This window comes from Strix aluco, chromosome 14 (genome assembly GCF_031877795.1).
Source record: "Strix aluco isolate bStrAlu1 chromosome 14, bStrAlu1.hap1, whole genome shotgun sequence".
NCBI lineage: Eukaryota > Metazoa > Chordata > Aves > Strigiformes > Strigidae > Strix > Strix aluco.
In genome coordinates, this window is record NC_133944.1 from 22,435,559 (window position 1) to 22,458,057 (window position 22,499).

Consider the following 22,499-nt stretch of genomic DNA (forward strand, 5'->3'; position numbering starts at 1 on the left):
GGGCTGTCCATCTGTATCTGTTTTACCTGTCAGCTCACATGCCTGTCCCTGGGATGGGAAGAGAGGTGGTCCAGGACAGTATCTCCTGTGGTAGCAATAAAGTTCAGAAGAGACAGAAAGACATAGTTTTCGCTAAGCCTCTGGATTTGTCTTGTGCCTGGGTTTTTTTTCCCCTTCTCTCTCATACAACTTGTATGACAGGAAACGGCTCCTGTTCTTGTGAATTATTTTTCACACAACAGAGGTGTAGTCCCTACTGTTCTCCAAATCACTTACCTGCCTGGTGACCATGCACGAGTGCAGAGCGCCGGTCGCTTGAGCAGGCTGACTCCATGGGCACTGCCTGCTTTCGAATGACAGAGGCAGCTCTGGGTCTCCAAAGTGGTGTGTTTGCCGGCTCTTTACCTCTCCTTTGCATGTGGAGGGGAGGCTGGACGTGATTCCAGAAGCGGTGCTGTTGTGTCCTTCTCTTCAGAGTTCTTGGTGTGTGTTGTGGCTAAAGCCAGACTATCGTTTACTTTTGGGAGCTCATAGAGCAGGCTCGGTTCCTGTGATGAGCTGTGTCGCTGGACTTTTGAAAAGCGGGGGGCAGAGAACTGTTGTTCTGGCTAACTGAAGCAGAGGGATTTCTCCTTCCTCAATGTATCACAACTCAGCTGTGTTGCCCATACTGTGCCTTATCTATTCCCTAGGCACTGAGCAAGCTCTAAGCTAATGAAAGCCTGGAACTGACTCTGCCCTTGTCAGAGCTGTAGGCAGGCAAGAGTGTGCTCCAGGGCTGTCCGCTCTGCAGCCTCTGAGGAGGAGCTCTGGGCTCCTGCTCCAGGGCTTTGCTCCCAGGAGATGTCTGGTTCCGTGCTAGGCTCAGCCTGCAGCATGCGTGCCTGGTCTCATTAGATTGAGCATGTTGTTCTGCAAACCTGTCTGCGTTCTCTTGTCTGACAGCAGTGTGAATATTGTGACATAAGTGGAGGTGAGATTATTTATCTTGAGTTTGAGATTCTTGCTTTTCTCACAAGGTTGGGTTATCATTAGCCAACTTCATCTGTATTTTATGAAGAATGTGTGTTTGGGTAGAAGAGACTAGTCCAAATTTGACACTACCATAAGAAAAAGACAAGCAGAGCTCAGCTACTTCACTCTGCAGCAGCATTTGGGTACTTTGGGAGTGTGTTTACAGCCTACTGCAATCTGCAACATGCACTATATCGAGATCTGTGGAGCATTTCCAGGAAGGTGAGGGGGTGGTGGTAGGGGAGTATGAGGCATACTGACCTGGAATCAGGCTCTGACTTCCTTGTGTGACTTTCCCCCCCCGCCTCTTTTTACAGGTACCAGGGATAAATCAGGACGTGCAGTGGCCATAATAACAACAAGGAACACAGCCTGGTTAAACCCTCACTGCAATACCACTGAGCTTGTACGCCTTCTTCTGTACTTGCATAGCATCCCAAGGTTTGTGATGCTCTTGGGCTGACAGGGTGGACAGCTGCTGCCGTGTTCACTTTGCCTTTCGGGGGGTGAAAGCCAAGGCAGTGAGTGGAACGGGTTGACTTTAATGGCCTAGGAACCTGGTCCAGACAAGTCCCAAAACTGTACAGATGGGGATGTCCTGCTAGGGTGAATGGGCTCATGTTCAGTAAGCACTTTGGCTATTCTGTATGCGCCTTGTGCACATGGTGTGATAAAATTGGGTATGTACCAAAGGTTTTCATGCATCGCCATGAATCCAAGCCCTTCTTACTATCCTTCACTAGCTCAAAGTGGGATTTGGGAGCTATGATGGGGCAGTCATGCAGCAGCTCTGTGATACAGCCTTGTGACATGGTATTTTAGGGCCAGGCCTCCAAGCTGAGAGGGAGGGAGGATCTGCAAGGGTTGAGAAAATCTGCCTTGATGCCTGGCTGACAATTGTTTTTGGAGTTTTCAGGCTGGAGTGCGCTGCAGCTACTCTTCCTTTCACTGTGACATTCTTACCCCCCAGCTCATCTCAGGCTCTACTGAGACTGTTTTTCTTTTAGATGATTAAAATAATAAGAGGTAAAGCTAACAGTGATTGTTTTGAAGCCTTTAAACCATTGATAAAGGGAGCAGGCTTAATCCATGAGAGAGCTTCTGGTATTCGTGCTTTGGTTATTATGCTTCTCCCTTCAAATCTGATTCTGGGCAAGATAGATGCTGGGTCTAATCCAGAATGACTGTTCTTGGGAAGCAGTGTGGCTAAGGCCAAGCTTGTCCCTGAGTGCAATTAGGAAGGACTGGTTTTCCTGTGTGGATTACACAAAGTGGGTATCTGCACCTTTGCAATCAGTGAGATGTGTCCTAGGAATTGGAGAAATGGAAAGTTCAGGTGGAAATAGCAAAGGTAAAAACTGAGTAATCCAGGTGATGGCTTTCATGTATATATTTTTGGTTAGGGGAAGGTGGACAGTGTCCTTACAGAGCTGTAATGTACTGGGTTTTTTCACCTTGTCATGACTATGGGCTCTGTTTCCAGAGTCTTGTTGATTTGCATTGCTGGCAAACATGACCTGTTTTTCTCTGTCCTTGCAGACCAGAATGTCAGGCTTTGGGTCTGACTGTTCTTGTGGATGCTCGTCGCTGTTCACCAGTTCCTGCTCTCTTCAAGGCATTCAGCATATTGCAGGTGAGCCTTGAGCTTGGGCAAAGGAGCACTGGTTGGCTTGCCATCTTGGTTGCATGTTACATCTCCATCTGCTGCTTTTGTCTCCATCTGCCACCTGGCTTTCAGTTGGCTTTGGGAGGTGGAGTTGTGTACCCAGCCCTGTTTTAGGAGAATGACCTGGACTTGCCAGACTGCAGACAAAGCAAAACACCTAAGCCAGTCTGATTTAGGGGAGAACACCCCTCCCCACCCCTCCAAATTTGCTTCCATCTCTGTGCTGAGGAGCACGTACCCAAGTCATGAATTATCGTGCTCAGAGCTGTTGTCCCCAAGTCATGAATTATCGTGCTCAGAGCTGTTGTCCCCGGCACAGAGAGGCTGTGTGAAATATGCAGGGATTTTTGCCCACCACAGAGAAGAGAGGAAGAGAGGCCTCTGCCTGCTGCTGAGGGGAGGGAAGGACGCTGCTTGTCATGCCAGGTGGAAGAGCCCATGCAGCTGTTGATGTGGCTGTCGGTGAATGATTGGAATCGGACATGCTGTAACTCTATATTGCTTCAGGTCAAAGGCTTTCATATCAGTCATTTGGAAAGCAAGTGGGTTGTGTTGCCCCTGCTCCCAGATAGAAGCTATCTGCTGCTGTTAGAAAGCCAAGGAGATGCTGGGTTGTAGCTGTGACTAATCTTGTTTAAGCAGGTGTTCCTTTTAAATCAGAGCTTAGGTCTCTTAGGACTCAAACTCTGCAAACTGGAACAGGGCAATGTTTTAATGAAGTTGGTGTCTCTGTGGTTTATGTGCTTCAGTGCCACATCTGAGAGTTGGGGCTGAGTCAGAGGTCTGTCCTCCTGCTTCCTGGGCTGGGTGGAGCTGTGAGCTCTATCAGAGTGCTCGTTCTCTGTGGTGAAGGAATAATCTGGTGCCCTGCTTGGTTCTGCAGAGGTAACAAGCAAGTTACCTTCTCTTTTATGCTGTGCCCACATGGCAGTGGGCTTGCTAAAGATTTTGAGTATTTTGTTGCCCATGATTGCACAGTTGTCTTAATGGGATGATTTGGAAATCAGCAATGCGTCGAGACACAATGTGCTTTTTGAGTCCCCAGTCTCGTACAAGCATGCGAGGAATAAAGCCATGCCAACCTTAAATTTCCTATCCTCTGAAACTAGACGGGGGAGGGGGGAGCTTTTTTCAGTGCCTCTAACATCCTGCTGTGAGGGCTGTTTGGCTCTGAGCACCTTGTTATCAGGGTGGTGCAACAGTTAGTTAACAGGGATTAATGTGCTGCTAGAGTTGAGTGTGTGCTCCAGGTAACAGGGACTGACAGAGGCTTGATTACTCTGCTTGTGGTTTTTGGATCCTTACCCTGACTCTTCTGCAGATTCCGTAAACGAGACCTGTTCAGCTAGCTCATCATCTGGTTATGGCACAGGAATAATCCCCTGGCTCCTCTGAGCCTCTTGGAGATCCTTAGTGTTTGTCTCTGTGATCCCATGGCAGTACTCTCATCTGCTCTGAAACGAGGACAGAGAAATACAGAAAACTGACTGTAACGACAGTGAGGCAGGCTGAGCTTTCTAGAGCGTGGCAACGTTTGCTGGCCAGTGGATGCAGAAACGCAGACTATATGTTATGCCTCAAAGGTCACAGAACAGATCATCTCCTTGGGGTCCTTTCTGAAATCCCTGACACATCTCCCAGCGTCTCTTATCTCTGGCAGACTGTCTTTTGGAGCTCATTTCTCTGCTGTTCTGCTCTTTACTTCAACGGGATTATATTTACATGGCTTTTGTGAAGCCTGCTGTGATAATGTATGTGGAATCTGTTCAGTGTTGAGATCCAGTGTTGCTTGTTCAATTTTGAAGGGACGTTTTCCCCCCCGAGCAGTGAGGAGTGCTGCTTCACAGTAGGTAAGCACAGATCGGATGCCCTAGTGCAGAGTCCCTTCCTGCTGCAGTGCTTGGATCTGTTAACCCTAGAGAACCTCCCTGAGGAGGGAAGACTGATCCCACAGGCTTCTGGTTCAAGATCTGTCAGTCTGAGGAAATACTTCACTCTTCCATCCTTTCAAAAGAAATGTGTGAACAGACTTTTTAAGTGCTAATAGACTGGTGCTAGCAGGTAGCTTTCCCTACAACACTGGGAGACTGCCGGTTGCTCTGTCTATAGCCACCTTGTAAACTGGTGAAAGCTTCTCACCCTCTCTGCCTTCGGGGTGGGGGGAGTTGTGTTCTGCAAGACTTTCTTCCTCCTTCCTTTTTAGACTATGGGTGACTGGGAGGTCCTTCTGTCCCAGACAGCACTGGGAGCAGGGGCAGAAAGCGCTGCAGCAGAGCTAACTCAGGAAGGAGCAAGGAGGAACTCTGGCAGCTCTGTACGGAGGAGAAGGGAAATGTGCAGTGCATACATGCTGCAAGAATAGATCGTGCTTGTTCCTGTGGGAAGCTGCGTAATTGATGCTTTGGAGTAAGGATTTTTGCAGAGGTAAATGCTGCTGTGATGTTTGCTCACAGGTTGTCACCAGTAAGCTCTGTGCTGTGGGACCTGTTCAGAGGAACTTTGCTGCTCAGTAGTGCTGGTCGGTGAGCAGGCAGGGCATGAACACACATTCCATGTGTGTGCTGACCTTCAGTGAACAGGTATCTGGGATTTGCCTCTGCCTGAGTCTTTATAGAGTGAGATTCTTTTGGATTTCGCATCAGTGCGAACACTTAATCCTGTAATCTGCTGCATCTGTGTGTGAGTTGGGAAGGGAAGAGTCTGTTCCTGAAGGCAAAAGAGATAGTAGAGTAGCCATTGAAAGCAGAAAAGTTCTGCACAGAGCTTTGTGTTCAAGAGGTATATTTGCATGCCCTGTTACTGTGAAAGTACGGAGGACCTTGGTTGGACCTTAAAGACCAGGGACCTCCTACTGCTCCATTAAAAGTGGTCACTTTGAGATTGAACATGGTACCTGGGGGCTCTCCCATCTGCACAGGTATTCCTGGCAGCCTGTGCTTCGAACTGTGCCAGCGTTAAGTCTGGCCATGGGCTTCCATTTGGGTCAGGAAGCCAGAATACTGTTTGAAACTTCAGTCTGAGAAAGATCTAAGAAAATATCTAATTCGTTTTTTTTAAAGAAGAATAATAAAAGGATGGGTGTTTACCCTGGTGCTTTCTGAGCTCCTGTTGATGCCCCTCTATTCTATGCTGTCTTCACTGTGACTGTTTCGGAAGGTGAGGGGTTCACTTACATGTGTGTGACTGTTTCTTTGCTTCCAGTTAGCTGGTTTTGTTAGCAAAGGTGGTAAGAGATTGCAGAAAGCTGCAGGAAAGCTTCCTCGAGTAGCATCCTGCTGCTTCCAGCTCTGCCTGTCTCCTGAGGCACTCCTGTAAACTGTTTTAGTCAATTTGGATTGCTCCATCAGTGCTGGATGAGACTGACTTCTCTTCAGCTGTTTAAAGACAAAAATATGGTAAAAAATACTTGATTTCTTTGGAGATATTACTTCTTCTTGGGTTGGAAAACCCTGAACTTCTCCCCTGACAACTTTACTTGTGAATCGTTTTTCAGTTTCTATTTTCAGGAGTAATGAGCAAGCGAGTGTTTTGACTGTCGTAACCTCGTGTTACACCATCACTACCTTTATCCCTCACTCAGATTGCACATCTCATGACTGTTGGAGGGAAGAGGGGTTGTGAAAGAATGAGTTTGTTTAGTGCCATGATCTGTCTTGAAACTGTGGCTAGTCTTCATCCTTCAGCACTTCCTAGCAGACAAATTCAGAGTTGCTGATACAGCTGTAATACCTCCCCATCCTCTCCTCAGATGAGCTTCAGGATTTACCTAATACAGCCTAATTATGCAATAAATTCTTTTTGGCCTTTTGATCACTGTTCAAGTAACAGTGAAAGTGTGAATAATTTGCTTTGGAGAAGGAGCTCTGAGAAGACTTAGAAACCTCTCATGGTTTTGGAAGGTGTTTCAGTTGGGATTTTTTTTCCTGCCTGTTCAAAAGGATCCTGTTTTAGGACTAGATGAGAGAAAAGTGTTTTCCTCTGCTCTGGAATCTCTGCTGCTGCTTTCACTTGCAGAATTGGGTCTCCTTGTGTTGGCATTGTTTCTTAATTGCTGCACTGGGCCCAGTGTCAGGTTAAGTGATTCAGTCTCTGGCTGGTCCTCTTGCCTCTGTACTCTGGCTCTGCTGCTAGTGTTGGGTATTTAACCCTAAACACTGCTGGAGCCATTTATTTAAACAGAGTTCCCCTGCTGTCATGGCCTGTTGTGCGGCAGGTTCCTTGCAGCTTGAGCAATACCAGAAGGGATCTGTTGCTTGACTGTTTGAGATGTTTCCAGAGGCAAAGACCATCTAGGAGACATCTAGATGGGATGGCTCTTCTTTTTAACCATGTGGAATGACAGGCTGTTCTCCTTGCTATCCCGGTCCAGGTGTCATGTATATAGTGGGCCCTGTCTCCATGGTCTGGATCTTTCTGCTACATTTCCCTCTTCCTGCTGTCGCTCTTTGTGCCTGTTTCTCACTTCCCTGTAGAGTGCTTCTATAATGGGAGAGCTGCTCCCGGATCACCGAGTTTGAACTACAGCTGCCAGACATCCATTGTATTTGGAATTTCTGTTGGTTTAACAGTAGCAACAGGATGCAAGTCCTTGATTGTGAGTTGGCAGTAAGTAAAGACAAGACGACGTTTTTGGCACTGTGAAGGAGAAAAAAACTTCCTTTCAGTTAGGAGAAGTGACCAGGAAAGTTATCAAGAAAAAACTTGGACATTGAACATAGTGGTGTTTTTGTTTGGTTTTTTTCTTTTAACCTCCTGACACATTTCCCTCTGTAGAAGGCAGAGGTTTTTTTAGTACAGCCAAGACCTGACCTCTTTCATTGCTTCCTTAAATACTGCAGGACTAGTTGGTCTGAAGGATACAGCCTTGGTGCTCTGTAGAATGGCCTTCCCTATACCTGGTGACTGCCTTCCAGGCTTCATAAATACTTTTGAAGAATAAATTGCAATCTCCTGTACAAACCTGGTGTGGTACATTCTCCTTAGCATCCCAGGCAGATTGGTAATGGATTTGCGCTCTGTTCTGTTGTAGGACATAGATCCTCACTGCATTCATGGAGTACTGCTTCTGGTTGAAAGAGATCTGACTTTTCGGATGGAGAAGCCACCAGCAGGACAGGTAATGGAACCATTCATCCAGGGGCTGCTGGGGAGCTCTTGATAGCCTTTATTTAACTCTCCAAACAGCAAATTCTCTGTCCACTGATGTATGTTTATTCTCACATGAAACCTCTGTAGTTGCTCTCTGTATTTTATGCTTGTGGTCTCTTACGGGTGTGGTATTTATAGGGTTGTAAAATTTTATGTGAGCTGAACAGATCTCTGTCATGCTCTGTTTATTGCTGAGTCCATCAGTGACATTTGCGCCATAATTATGTCAGTCTGCTGGGGCCCTCAAGACACAGGGGGTTTGTTTGGGACCATGGATAGCTGTATGGAGGGGTCCTGCACACCCAACAGTAATAGAGATGATTTTCACATTCCCCTGTTAACAAGAGGGGAAATCCTTGGTCAGGAAGAGATCACATTAGGCTAAATCCCGCACTCCATCTGTTGAAGGTACTTGTTGCTTTCCTAGATTTTTGCATATCTCATGTTTCCTCTTGTCATAGCTGCTGCTGTCAGTGGCTGAGAGACTTCTGCAAGAGGGGGAAGAGGAGATGGGTATGTGTGTGAGGTTCCCTTTGCAGCTGAAATGTCTGGGAAGATTAACAGGAGGTGCTAATGGAGGAGGGAAAATCATCACAACATCACTGAACACCCCCACTAGAAGTAAATCTGCCTTGGTATTCCATAGCTGTATGAGAAATGTAGGCTCCCAGCCACTCTGTGGTGGGTGAAGAGTATCAGACTGCATCTTAGTCATCTCCCTCTGCTCTAAGACTGTTACAACCTCCAAGAGTGGACTGAAATTCTGTGCCTGCCGAAACCCTGTAGACTTCAGAGTAGGCCACGACCTCCCTTTTGGCTCCTGTGGATAAAGGCATTGTGAATAGCATCAGGTTTGCTGTGTGTGTGGCGGGCTGCTCCAAAAGGCTAAAGAATAACAAATGCTGTTAGACCATTTCCTCATTGCCCCCATGTGGAAGAATTTGAAGTCAGGGAGGGGGCTGCAGGTGTGTGCATTCAGGGAGAGCTACAGAAGACATTAAACACATCGAACAAATCCAAAGTGTGTAGGAGGGAACAGAGCAAAGGCTAATAAAGGCACAGGCATGCGGGAGGAATCAGAAGCATCATCACTATTTTGGGAGGAGGTGGAAACTTCATGATGTGTGTTGGGGGGATTAAATGTCTGCACCTGAGTTTCTGTGTCTGGGCTGGCTTCCATGTACCTGCAGGAGCACTTGTCTGTTTCTCTGGTGAGTGTAAAAATGCTCTGAGAACTTGCCTTCTGCCAGTCTGTAGGATATCTGTGTCAAGATCCAGGAAACACTTGGAGCAAATAGCTGCTGTGATGAGTGGAGAGTTGAGGGTAGGGCAGAGGCGGTCCGTTAGACTGTTGTTTTCCAGGAAGTGAGATGGGAAGCTGGGGGCTGGATTTAACCTCTCAGACTCTCCAAAAAAGTGCAAATTGCAGCACGATGTGGGAACGTATGAGGGAGTTGCTCTGCTTATACTAGGAGGTACTGGCTCTGGAGAAGGCTGGCTGCTGCCAGACTTCCATCACAGATGTTCTGCTTGGTGAAACAGCATGTTGTGGCCTGCATTCCCTCAGGGTTCTCCCACTAAGCTGTACAGCAAGCTGCTCTAAGATTGGGGGTTTTTTTTCTTTCATATTGTAGTCATGTTGCAGATACACACTGTGTGCCTTGTTTCTATGCAAGATTGATAAAGAAATAAAGGATACTGTCTTTCATTAACCTTCCCCCTTCTTCCTCTAATACTCATACCTTAATGCAAATGTGCTTTTATTTCTTCTATTCCTATGCAGTTTGAACTTCTCACCTCCATGAAATCCCTCCATAAGCACATAGACAGCTCACAGCTGCCTCTAGAACTGGATGGGACCTTCCCTTATTGCCACCGGGACTGGTTAAGCTTCCGCATGGTGAGTAGGATGTCCTGGATTCTTTGGTATCTGAGAGAAGAAATGGCGTGGTAATGGGGCTGAAGCAAGAGGAGCCTGTCAACAGCTTAACCTACAAGCATTAAAAGACAGTGGTTCCTGTAATAGCTGTGTATGCAAGTGAATTTCTGTTATCAGAAGAATACTAGTACTGTCTTCATAAAATGGATGCACACTGTGGCCTATTGGCCTGACTGCAGGAAGTAAAATTTTAGTTTTTAACTCATCTGTTTGAATTACATTAATTCTTCCTTCCCTTCAAAATACGGTCAAATCTGAAACAGAATCCTGTTTTGTTGTGATATACAGTGGCACTTCTGTTATATTTGGAGGCTTAAAGGCAGGCACTTCTTAAACCAATCTCAGGAGAAGGTGTTAGTATCATGTTGCCATTGAAGTAACAGTCAAGAACTTGTGCATAATAAAAATAGTTAGATCTTGTTGGTTTTGGAGCAAGTTCCCCAGACCAAGCTAAGATCTCCTTTAGTAAAAACTGCAGTCCTTGCAGGAGTGAAACTTGGAAGTTCCTGATAACTAGTTCACATATTTCTAGGAATATCTTTTTCCTCCTTTAGATGTAGTTGACTTATTTACCAAAGTTGTCATTAAGAACTCTTTAGAAAGCATCTAAACTAAAAATACAGAGAAGGTTAACCCAGGGGGAGTGTTGTATTCCTCCTTGAGGTGAGCAAACAAAAGCTTCCCCATGCAGATTCCATTCAGTGAGACTTAGGGCCAAGGTAACAGCAGGAGGCAGTACCAGCAGTACGTTCCTTCTCCCTGTTGTTTGGCTGCTCTGAGTACACCTTGCTACCATGAGCCTGTTTGACCTGTGTGCTTTTCTCCAGAACGTGACCCAAGGGATTTACAGTGAACCGTACCCAGGTGGTGGATTAGAGCCAGCCCAAGGTGCAGGGAGGGTGACCACTCTGTGGAAATGTTTGAGCTGGCCCAGGTTAAGCCTCAAAGGTAGAAGGGCTGAAACTGCAGCATCCAAAGTTTGTAAAGGAGGTAGCCCTGGCAAAGTGTGCTGCAGGCACTGATAAGGGAGTGCTACAGCCACCAGTGCAGCACACGCCGATGATCTGTGGCAGGACTGCAGGTGTTGCTGGCCATGCAGCAGGGTATGTGCAGACTGCCAGAACTCTGCAAAAGTAGCACCTGTGGCACCAATACCCACACGCGTACACTCGTGCTGTGGAGGGAGCGTAAGTCCTGTGGATCATGTGCTTGTTGAATCTTTAAAAGCTGTATTGGCACGCTGAGACTATACAGGATGAAATCTGTAAATCTGCACACAAACTGGCTGTCTTCACGCTGCTCACCCTGGTGAATGGCAGAACCATCACCTCTGCTTCCAAAAGATTCAGTGGTCTTTTGGCTCTGACCTCACGGCCCAGAGTGCTCTGTGGCACACTGCAGCATTTGAAGCAGGTTAAGATATCACTGATAATACCACTGTGTGCTGGTGGCAAGCTTCAGCAGTTAGACTTAACATTTGGCACATGCTAACTTAACTTTTCCAACTTATTTTAGAACCTATTTTTTAAACTACCATCTAAAAGTACTTGTATGAACCTGTGCTGATGCAGTAGAGGTACAGAAGCCTGATCTTGGTGCCTAGAATTGAATTTGAGAATTTGAGGTTTATTTGGCAGTGAGGAAGCAGAGAAGCTTTGCAAGAGGTTGTGAATTAGTTTTCTGAACAGAATTGAGAAAAGCTTAGAAGTTGAGGTGCTCTGAGCAGAAGGATAATTCTTGAAGGAAAGAGCATGATATCAGACTACTTCTTGTTTGTGTCTTGCATCTTGACATGCAAAATGTTACCAAAGGGAGTTAGTGTAGGAATCAATCTGTATGGGTTGCCTGTTTATACGATGTACCATGTGTGATAATGACCCGTATGCTTAGCCCCTTTAGATCTGCAGCTATGTGGCAAACAGCATTTATTTCCTGTCTGGGTGATCTCACCTGCATCCTGCCTGCTAATCTGTCATTGCTGGGGCTGTTCCAGCACTCCAGGGAGGAGGAATTCAACTCAGTAAAGATTCAAACAGCTGCTTTTTGGTTTTGTTTTGAGCATGGTTGTTTTGGAATCGCTGTTTCTCCCTTCTCTGATTTCAGTGGCTAGAGGGTGGCATCTGACAGTATTTAGGCTTTATATCACTGAGTTTTCTAAAAAGTACTGTCTCATGAACCCCTGTGAAATGTTTTGGGAGTTTTTTCTGTTCCCCCCCCCAGAGAGGAGGGATTTCAGATTCATTGGTAGTTTAAGGTGCTTAATTGTGGAAGCTTTCTGATTTTCCTAATCTTTAATTTACACTACTTTTAATATGAAGAGAAATTATTTAAAGTAGAGAAATTCCAAGTAGTTGTTCTATGTGCTGTTCCTCCAAAATTCATGCATAGTGATTCATCTTAGTGGGAAGTTACAAGAAATGCTAATAGTAGAAGAATGTGGGACATAAGTGGACTAACTTTTTTTTTCTGTAAAGCATGACCCGTACGAGCCATGAGTATCTAAGTTTATAAGGTCTGCATAGAGGCCTTGGTATAGCATGATGCATCTAAAGCTTTCTGATGGGCTTTGCTGATACAGCTTCACTGAATTGAACCCTTGGATTAATGTGTTTGATCCTCTCTTGATTTCTGTACTTTTAACCTCCTGCAAGCTGAAAAGACAGCTTTCCTGTTAGTCATGAAATGATAATCTCTGCCTTGGTCCTTTCTTCTTATAGAAGCTGGAACACTTGCTACAAGGATGCCAAGGTGCTTGTGCCTTCCTCCAAGGAGCTATTCATAAAGTGGAACCTGGAAAATTACCAGATAGAGCTGAGGTAAGCATGTCCCTCACCTTGTATCAGAGGTGAGCCTGAAACAGAAGAGAGCGGGAGGCTGGATAGCTGCAGAAAAGCTGTAGCTTTGAATTTGCAAGTTGTAGTAGCAGGGTATTCAGTGTGCTGTGTGTCACTGCGGAGCTGTCAGGACAGTGGGACTAGTAGAAGCTAATCCAAATGAAGTGGTAGAGGCTCCACTGGGTGTAGAAGCTGGTTCTCTGATCCATTGGTGTCACCCAGGAGACCTTTTCTTCAGCAGTGCTTGTTGCTGGTGGGTGCTTGCTCTAGCATTGGAGTGCATTCTTAGCAGCTCCACAGCTCCGTAGCTGGCCCTAGCTTTGGTGTCTCTAGTCCTGAGCAGCTGCCTCAGTCTGTGCCACACCAGGTTGGCTTGAATAGCCTGGAGTAAAGTTAGGTGACAACATAGACTGTGCTCACCAGGCCAAGGCTGTGCTGTGATTCCAGCTTTGCTGCCTCCAGAAGAGAAGTTTGGAGGTGGGCAAGAAGAGGAGGGTACAAAGACTGAGCCTGTGTTGCTGCCAGCATTATATTCCCCCACTCTTGAGAATCTACTGTACCCCTGACATGGTAGGAAGTTGCTGCCAGCTCTGCACGGAGGGTCCCAACAGTAAAACGATGGAAGATATTATAGTGGTCCTTCTGGGGTGTACACCCACATTCTGGATATGCAGCCACACACCTTCATGTGCATCTTGTCCCACAACTTGGAGCCGTGCAGGTTCAGGCTTGAAGAACAGTTAAGGAGCTAGCTGTGAGTGGAACATGAAGCTGGGAAGCTTATTCTTTCTATGCCCAGCCAATGGAGTATGGACAATGATAGGAATTGGGTTTCAATTTTAGCCTGGTGAGGAAAGTATCAAGAGTGTAAGGAGCACTCTTTATCACTTTGGACTTGGCAGGCTTGAGGGAAACAGCTGTGGGAATCAACCTCCTTCTTTCCTAGGTGGGCCAAGGTGAGACCTGGGGTGTGTGTGTTTTGGGTTGGGCGCTGCTTTTTGCCTGTTCCCTCATTACCTGTAGGTTGCAGTAACTGCTCATCTCACTCTTGCGATCCCTCCAGGAGGCAGCTGTGGTGCTGAGGAATTACAGGCAGTTGATGAAGAACGTTCTTGAAGATGCACGGCTGGTCAGGCTGCAGCTGGAGGGTGGAGCGCTCCTGGCCAGACTGAGGAAAGAGGAATCTTGTGTCACCCTCACCCATGACTACAGGTGAGCCCCAAGATTGGAAGAGGAGATGGAGATGGACAAAAAGCAGGCACTGAGAGGCTCTGTGAGATGATCCATCGTTGCTGCAGGCTAGAGAGCAGCTTCGTGTAGCAAGGCCTTTTGTTGAAAACAGCAAAGGTGAAAAGTCTAATGAATTTTATCCTGGCTGCCTCTTCCCCAGTCCAAAAACTTGTCTGGGTGGATTCACTTAGATGGTTGAAGTTCCTTTTCCAAGCCAAATCAGACTTTTCTTCTGTAGGGGAGAGTGGGCTGGATATTTTGTGCACCTCCAAAACACAAGCCTTAATTCACAATGCCAGTGATGAATGTTTAGGTCCGGGGCATTATCGCTGTGTGATTTGCCAAGGCACTCCTTATGCAAGGGGATTTCCAAGGACCTTAACTGCGAGGAATGCTTTCTGGCTGAAGCAAGCTCTGATCTCCTCGCACATTGGTACGGTTTGCACAAACAAAATATTCACTGCCCATTTGCAGAATTGGTATGAGAAGCAGGGGCTGAGAGACACCAGCTGTTTGAAATCCCCAGGGCATTGCACAACTCCTGTTTGTACTGTTAAAACACCTGAAGCCTATCAGCGTGTGAAGGCCTCTCTGCTATGTGCTGTGCAAACAGCAAGGTAGAAAGACAGCCCTTGCACCCAGGAGCTTCCAGCCAGAGTGGGAGATAAATGCTGGTGTGTGGGTGCAGACGAGGGCGTAGCGGATGGCAAGGCGGCGTGGAATGCCTCCACACAACCGCAGCCTTGCTCTGGTTAAACTCCCTGTTGCCATCGCAAGCTGGGAGGTTTTAAGGGAGGGAGCGGAGAGAAGATAACAAAATAGCTTGCAGGATATCTCACCCAGACAATGGGAAAAGAACTACGTTTCTCTTTGAAAATTCAGCAAATGGATGACAGTGCAAGTTGCTACCTGTCACTGGGAGATGGGGGTCAGCATTTTGGTGCTGAGTGAGAGGGGAGCATGGGGACAGGTGGAACTGTTTCTTTTCTCTGCTTGCTGTGACTCCTGTCAGCAGCTCTGGCTGGCTGTGCAGACACAGTTCTCTTGCTCAACTAGTGAAGTACTCTCAATGCAATTTTGGGTAGAATTAGTACAGTATAGCCTTTTTATTCTGCCATGATGTGAGAAGCACAGATGATGTGGGTTGTTTTGATTTTTTTTGTTTTTTTAAGCAGCACACAGCAACTTTAGAGTCTTAAGAGAATGGATGTGCCTGCTTTTTATGTTTTGTTTTGGTTTTAAGCTCAGCCTGTGTTCTTGTGCAGGGAAATGATCAACTTTGAAACCTGATCTGACAGAACCCCTAAGGATAATTTACTGCTTTGATTACTTTAGCAAGGGCAGGGGCGGGGGATACACACATAATTCTTTGACTGCACAGTGTCTGAGTGCCAAGGCTGTGTAGCATGTTCTCTGTTTAACTGAAATTATATTTGTTGCCTGCTGGTATGAATGGAGAGTGTATGCTACAGGTCAAATAGATGTGACTGTCTCTAGCCCGAGGAGTGTAAATGAATACAGTGGGAGAAAGTTACTTCTCTTCTAGCTTGTGGAGTAGTTGCAGAAACTAAAATCCATGCAGTATTTTAATTGAGGAAGTCATGCTCGTCATGTAACTCGGGGCAGAGGACTAAAGAAGTCAACTCTTCCATGTTTCAGGATCATTTTAAATGGGGAAGAAGCTCTGTGACTTGGCCAGAGAACTCTGAGGCACTGTTGGTTTTAGATCCTTCATGGCTCTGCACTTGCTCCTTCTCTCTAAACCGGTGTGCAGATACTAAAAGTTCTGAGTTCTGCTAACCCTGTAAAGACTCCTATGGTTATAGTTTTCAAAGGCTTCTTTAACAGGTGGGATCAAATCAGGGTAGAGACAAAATATTGTAGTTGGCCTACTAAGCTAGCATGAAGTGGCTATTGATCTATGTGGGCCCAGTACTAGATTTTTGACTGGTGATGTGTGAAAATGGAACAGGACTGGTTGTGTCTGTGCACTCAGCAGGGCCTGTTGTACTGCTTTTCTGAACTTTGAATTGTAACATCTTGATCAATGCTTAACAGTCTTTAATTCTACACCCACTCTCCCAATACTTGAAATCAGATTATTTACAAAAGCAAGTCAAATGGCTTTACCTTCTGAGCCACCTTTTGGCTCTTGTGTTGGTCATATGTCCCACTGTTTTAGTCTTCTCTCCTGTGGTGCAAAAGCCTGATCAAGCAGAGGGTCATGTCTGCCAAGACTTCTTAGGCAGAAGTTGAGGCCAGCTGTGATCAGGTAACTGTGAAAATGTGCAAGAGTTGCACATAAATAGAGGAAAAAAATTTAAGAGCAGTTTTCTGGACTCAGCTCCACTTAATTAAAATATGCCAACCAAAACTGCAGAACTTAAGGTAAAACATGTGATTTTTTTTTTTCTTAAGAGGCACAAAGAAGATAAGCCCAGCTGCACTGTCACCTTGGGATTATACAAGCAAGACATTGACTTGCTTTTTTTGCAGGGGATATGTTTTGCTAGCTCTCACAGCTGACTTTCTTGCTAGTTTGTGCCTTCATGTAACAAAAAGAACACGGGGAGGTGGTAAGAATAGAGATGGACAAACCCGTCTGAAAACACTTGACTGCAGGTTAGAGATAGTATGCTAAAATAGGCAAGGAAGCAGGCTTGTGCTCTGTGCAGTCAGATGTTATCTGCCAAATACCTTTCTGGAGCACATAGCAAACAAGACTTGCTTTAGTCTTTCTTTAGTAATGAAACCCTTCCGTCAGGGTTGGTTTTGGCATTTTTCCCTGCTCTGCCCTCCTGGAGAGCCAAGATGCCCTTTGGAATGTTTCGTGACATGGAGCAGTGGGGTCTCATTGCTGCTCAGGTCTGACCCAGGCTTTGTGAGGGTTTGCTAAGCCTATGACATGGCTCCTTTCCTGCAGAAATTGAACTCATCCCATCAGAGATGTGGTCGTGCAGGAGAGATGCATTGTGGTACATCCATTTTTTTCTCTGACAGATGCTTTATGAGCCTCTGGGAGTCCTTCCTGGATTAGCTTATCCTGAGAGATGCTGTAGCACCACAGTAGTGGCTTTGACCAGTAACACTACTCACTTTCTGTTCCCAATGTGAGCTGACCAAGAGTCTGTACACTACTTTCTCTACCAAGTACTGCTGTAAAAGATAGCCTTACCTATCTAGCCACTTATCCACAAAGGGAAAGAAAGACGTCTCCAAGCAGTCTTTCTGGATCTCAGCCTTTTCCCGGCTTAGAAAGGAGGAGCTCTGTCACCAGGACATGCATCCTGCAGGCAGCCCATCACAGGGAGTTGGCTAAGGGGATGTGGTGTGCTCAGCTGGTCCCACACTGCTTTCCTACCTTCAGGAAGACCAGGCTGAATTTGGCCTGGAGTTGGTGTGGGTGTGGTACTGATGAGCCAGTATCTTTGTGGCGCCTCTGTAAGTGCCGTAATGATAGTTTCAGCACAGGCTGGCCACCCAGAGGTGCAGGTGGACTGCTGAAGGCGGCATTGTCACTTATTCATTGTTGGTGGAGCTGGCTGGCTTTAAAGCCAGCACATTTGCCTTCACACCATCTGCTGCGCTGAAGGCTCAGTGCTTCTCCAGGTCTGTTAGCTGAAAGCTTCCAGGTTTTGCTGTCTCAGTCTTTTTGGGCATTGAAATGCAGATCTGTAAGCCTAGCTGAAGTTCCTGTCGGTAAGTGTGAAAAATACCACGGAGACATCCATCACTTTAATGCTATTAATACTTTTGCACTTTTGGACAGGAAATTTTTAATAAACAGTCCTTATTATAAGTTACATAGAGTTGGCTAGCAGGTCTGTCTTTGGCTGCTGGATATCTAATGTATCGATCAACCAATCTGTGGTTCACAGGCAACTCACTAAGCCAGCTGTGGAAGGTGGACTAGTGCATCGCTTATTTTGTGGTGGATTTTGAAGACTTCTCCAGGTTTATGATGGAAGTGTCAGAGAAGCTGCCAGAAGCCAGTCAGCAGCAGTGGGAGCTCTTAATAAAGTGAGGCAGTTGTGTGGGGCTGGGCAGCAAGACAGGGAGACTTTTAACCTGGTCTTTAGCCAGACCCACTGTTGTTCTCGTTATTTCTGCTCTTCCAGCATAGCCAAGAGCTGGGAATGCTTGCCTAGACAAAGTGTCCGGTGATGCCTTTTGTCCTCTAGATACGCTATGAGTCAGAAGTGAAGTAATGAAGATAAAACCATTTTATATTAATATACAGATGCTTTATGCTAGTTGAACCAGAACACACCTGGCACATGCCTGGCTCTATCAGCCAGGTGTGTTCTCAGTGTGGCATGGGAGTGGGATTGCATCATGCTCTGCATGTTGGTGGGCAAGATAGCCACAAGACTAGATGTGAGAGCTGAAAGAAAGAGGAAAAACCTCAGATGGTGAAGGAATGACCAGGTTAGGTGTTGGGCTCTGTGCAACATGGAACCAGCAAAAGCATAATCTCTTCCCCCAAGCTCCTCATCTGAAAAGAATTTGTGCTTGCAAGCTGTGAATAAGCAGCTTATAAATAGACGGAGGAGTGAATTCTCCTTTTGTTTGCAGAAGGCAGTATAGTTAGTCTCTGTACTTTGAGGGTGGAGTGGCTAGAGCCAAGAGCTGGTTTTGTGAGCTGGCTATTTTTAGTGTGGCTTGGTGATCTGGTTGGAAGCCCTGGGTGGGGACCTGAGCTGAGCAGAGGTAATGGGCAGTGCAGAGCAGGCTTCCTGAGCAGCAGCTGCCAGGTTCCTGATGCTGGACCTGACTCAATTGCAGCAACAAAGAGGGTGATCTTATGGCTAACAGCCTCCGTGGTTCTTGTGCCTGGCTTCCACATGCAGTACTGAGGCACTAGGTCTACTTGAAGCTGTGGCCGGTTAACGTAGGGGTGTCTGCTGTTGATGAAGCACTAGGTTATAGCTGGATGGTGCTGTAGGAGTTCATGTCTGTGGGTCTTTTACTTGTTAGTAGCAACTCCTGGGATGCTTCAAGGCAGGCATGTGCCACTCTGCAGAGTGGTGTACAAGCAGGAGTAAACTTGGATAATGTACAGGCTCTCATGGGCTCCAGGAGGGCCTGCTGAGGGACTGCACAAGCACCATCTGAAGCTCTGTCTGGGGTAGAGGCAGAGCGACTAAGCTGGTCATCCAAAACATGGGACAAGTTAGGGGCAAGGGTAGAGAGAAGACAGGTGTCTGGTGTGTCGGTCCCAGTGTGGGGAGACTGGGCTGCCTGGCATTCTTGGTTTGGAAGGTAAATGGGGTGTGCATCTGCAAGCTGACAGCTGCTGCCATATGCTGGTGGTCATAGCCAGGCAACCTACATGGGAAATCCTTCCTGGAGATATTGTCTTCTACCATCCCCTTTCTGCTTTAGAGATGTTTCTGTCTGTGCTGTGGCCAGTTTGACGGTTGCTACTCTGTGTGTTTGTACATGCTTCTAAAGAAGGCAGTGCTTGTGTCCCTTTCACGGATGCCATTTTCCTGGTTTGCTTAACTAGTGCTTGCTCATCTTCCTGCCTCTCTGGACCTTTGGGAACCTCTCATGCTGCCACTTGCCATAGTGCACATGGCTGACAAGGTCTGCGAGAGGCACCTTTCATTGATAGGTGTCCTCTGCATGTTTTTCCTGTGGACCTAATCCTAAAACCTTCATCTCTTGGTTAGGACAAGCTCTCAGTATACTTCGAGGCAAGATGAAAAAATGTGCTTAAATCCTGGCCTCAAAGATTGGAAGCTTTCTGCCATGAGGCACCTCTGTGCTGTTGCTGGCGACACGGAAGATGCTGACAAACACTAAACCTTTGGCCCTTAGCAGTGCATGGGTGGCAGTGCTCTTCCATGGTCTGTCTTGTTTGTGTCAGGTGGAGGGAGGAGCACACAGCAACACTTCTCTCCAAACACATACCCTGCTGCTTGGTATTCATTTTCGTTACAGTCTAACCTGTTCCCTCTGTTGCGTGGTGGTTTTAGCCTGGTAAAAAGCACTTACGCTCGCATTAAACAAACCTTGTTGCTCTGCACATAAGGGAGCGTGGAGCCGTTGTCATTCTGAGTGTATGAAGTGCTGTGTGAAGCCAGTTGTGGCATTTGCAGAGAGGTAAAAGATTGCAGAGTTCTGTCTAGGTAAGTTTTCATTGTTCTCTTAGGCTTTTCATCAGATGATTCCCCTCAGCTCCCTTTCTGCTATTTATTTTCTGCTGTCTTATGTCCTAAATCTTCCTGGATTCAGTGGGAATTTACCCAGAAGGCTCTGGCTTTGCTTGTTCTTGTTTGCAATATTTGTCATGCCAACAGGGTATTAGGTAATTAATGACACACTGTGTCTTTTATCTGTTTAAAAATATTATGGAAAAAATTGCAAAAAGTTTCCAGTATAGGATGTTAGCTGAACCGCCTGAAGTTCCTGGCTCAGCCCAGACCATCCCACAAGCACCAGTTTTTATGTGGCCGAGTTGGGGTAAATGTTTCTGTTGCTGGGGTAGTTAGTAGCACAGTCACTGCTATTATATGTATCATAAATGCTGGGAGTGTGCGATCGGAGGATGTATAAGGGAGATAGGTATGTGACTTTAATAACAGTGGGTATATATTTGAGCAGGGCATCTTGAAACCCTGGTGGTCCTAACTGCAGGAACACAGCTGTTAGACTAGTGCAGTCGACCTAGATAAGGAGTATAAACATAAATAGGTTAATGTGCATGGGACAAGGTTTGGAGGTGGGAGTTTTCTACAACTGGTAGAAAACCACAGCGTGATGCCTGGTGTTCCCAGAATGGTGTTTCCACATCCTATCTCAGGCTCCGCTGCGGGGTGAGCTTTCCCCGTAAGTGGGCTACTTCTTGGTTTGGGATTTCTTATAATGTTGTTTTTTCCAGCCAGTTTTATGGATCTTACTGGGCTTTACAATCAACCAGAGACTGAATACAATTTTTATTGTAACTGAATGCAAGCCAGGCTGAGGAAAGAATCAAAGGTCGCAGCTTGGGACTGCACTTGGACACTTGTTTAACTGCATGCATCAGTCCCTTTGCTTTTAAAAGGACTTCAGAGTATATTTCTGCTAAAAACATGTTTAAATGAACTGTGCTCAGAATAGAATTCTCTTGGCAATTATGGTCTGTGGTGTGTTGTATTAATTGGATGGGTTGTTCCCAGTGCATGTGCTTGTCAGGTAACCCAGTGAGGAGGGATTCAGTCAGGTCTGTGGTCTCAGCCAGGTCTGCTGTTCCTGTCATGAATGGCAGGAATCCCACAGGCAACCCCAAACTTGGTGTTTGACCTCTGTGCCTTTCTAAGGACACTTTGGGGTTCTAAAAACTGTACCCAGTTCCTCAAATACTTTCATTAGGTAATTAAAACCACTGTGGCTATTTGTGTGCTGCAGAGAGTAATTACAGTTTATTTAGCAATATCTGCGTTAGCTTCACCATGGCCAGTTTGAATTTGAACCTCAGCTGCATGTGCAGTTTTCAGCTTGAAGAGCAGGAGCATGCATTTGAGGTTGACCTCATTTTATGGGTTCATTACAAATATGGCAGTCACGTAGGCTGCTACCAAAATGCATTCATGATTGACAGTGGCTCTAATGCATTTCTCTTCCTGTGAAACAGCCCTCAGGCACACAGGACTTTCCCTGCTAAGCTGGAAGGATTTCTTCCTAAAGCATTGCTCAGGATGTGTAAATGTTTTGTAGCCAAGGTACCAGCGCAAATGATCCGGGTGATGTCCTTGGACCAAGCCATCCTTTAATCTCCTAGTTGCCAGATCCTATTCCCTTTCTGCCAAAACCTGTAGAGACATCCACAAGGGAAGTTCAGCACCAGGAGTGGAAGACTAGATGAGGCTAATGTTGTAACATGCTTCTTCTACATTGCAGAATGATCAGGGACGTCTGATTTTTCCAGGGCAAGGGACATCTGATTTTCCAGGGCAAGTTAGCTGCAATATATTTGCCTAAAACCCACCAAATACACTAGAAAAAGGCAGTGTGTCTCATGTTCCTTCCATCCACGAATTTTTGTTATTTTAAAATTGACCCAGGTTAGTTGGAGGATGAGCTCTGGTTTTTGCCTTCACTTTAACTGTTCCTCTTGCTGTTGGCTAGAGCAATTTCACAAGGGGCAGACAGTAAGTTGCAGAACAGCAATGGTTCTACTGCTTCCCTCCCTACGCTCTTCTATTTGTGTCTCCCTGGCATCGGCAGGCGTGGCTCGTGCAGCACCTGCTTTTGCAAGCCTGCTGGATGCCTCTTCTGTGGCCATTGATTTTTTTTTTTTTTGAAAACGAATTGGGTATTTTGCTTTGAAAACTAAAGTGTAACTCTCTAAGGCTAGATTTTTTTTTTTTTTTTTGAAGGATGGATTCAGACAGAAATGGTCTTTCTAAATTATAGGTTTAAAATTACCCTACCATTATACAACTGCTTGGCACTTCTCCAGAAAACTGAAGATGTTTGGAACCTTTTCCACTGAAACGATAATTGCCCAATGAAAACAGGATTTGGGGAAACATAAACTGACATCAAGCTACTCCTTTTTGCTATAAATTATATTGACTCTGCACTATTGCAAAATTACTTTGGATGATTTGACTGTGGAAGAATGTAGTGAAAGACTCTTACCACCACACTCACATGTGCAGGGAAATTGCAATGCATC

At 46.1% G+C, this 22,499-nt stretch overlaps 1 protein-coding gene across 3 annotated transcripts in view; it reads left to right on the forward strand.

Moving 5' to 3' along the window:
* Positions 1–22,499, forward strand: part of PLEKHG4 (pleckstrin homology and RhoGEF domain containing G4) — a 91,646-nt gene that overhangs the window by 33,108 nt on the left and 36,039 nt on the right. For all 3 annotated transcript variants that reach the window (XM_074839530.1, XM_074839531.1, XM_074839532.1), the window contains exons 5-10: positions 1,332–1,455; positions 2,554–2,647; positions 7,710–7,796; positions 9,612–9,728; positions 12,485–12,583; positions 13,665–13,813. In XM_074839530.1, coding sequence (XP_074695631.1) covers positions 1,332–1,455; positions 2,554–2,647; positions 7,710–7,796; positions 9,612–9,728; positions 12,485–12,583; positions 13,665–13,813 — 670 coding nt within the window. The remainder of the gene's footprint in view (positions 1–1,331; positions 1,456–2,553; positions 2,648–7,709; positions 7,797–9,611; positions 9,729–12,484; positions 12,584–13,664; positions 13,814–22,499) is intronic.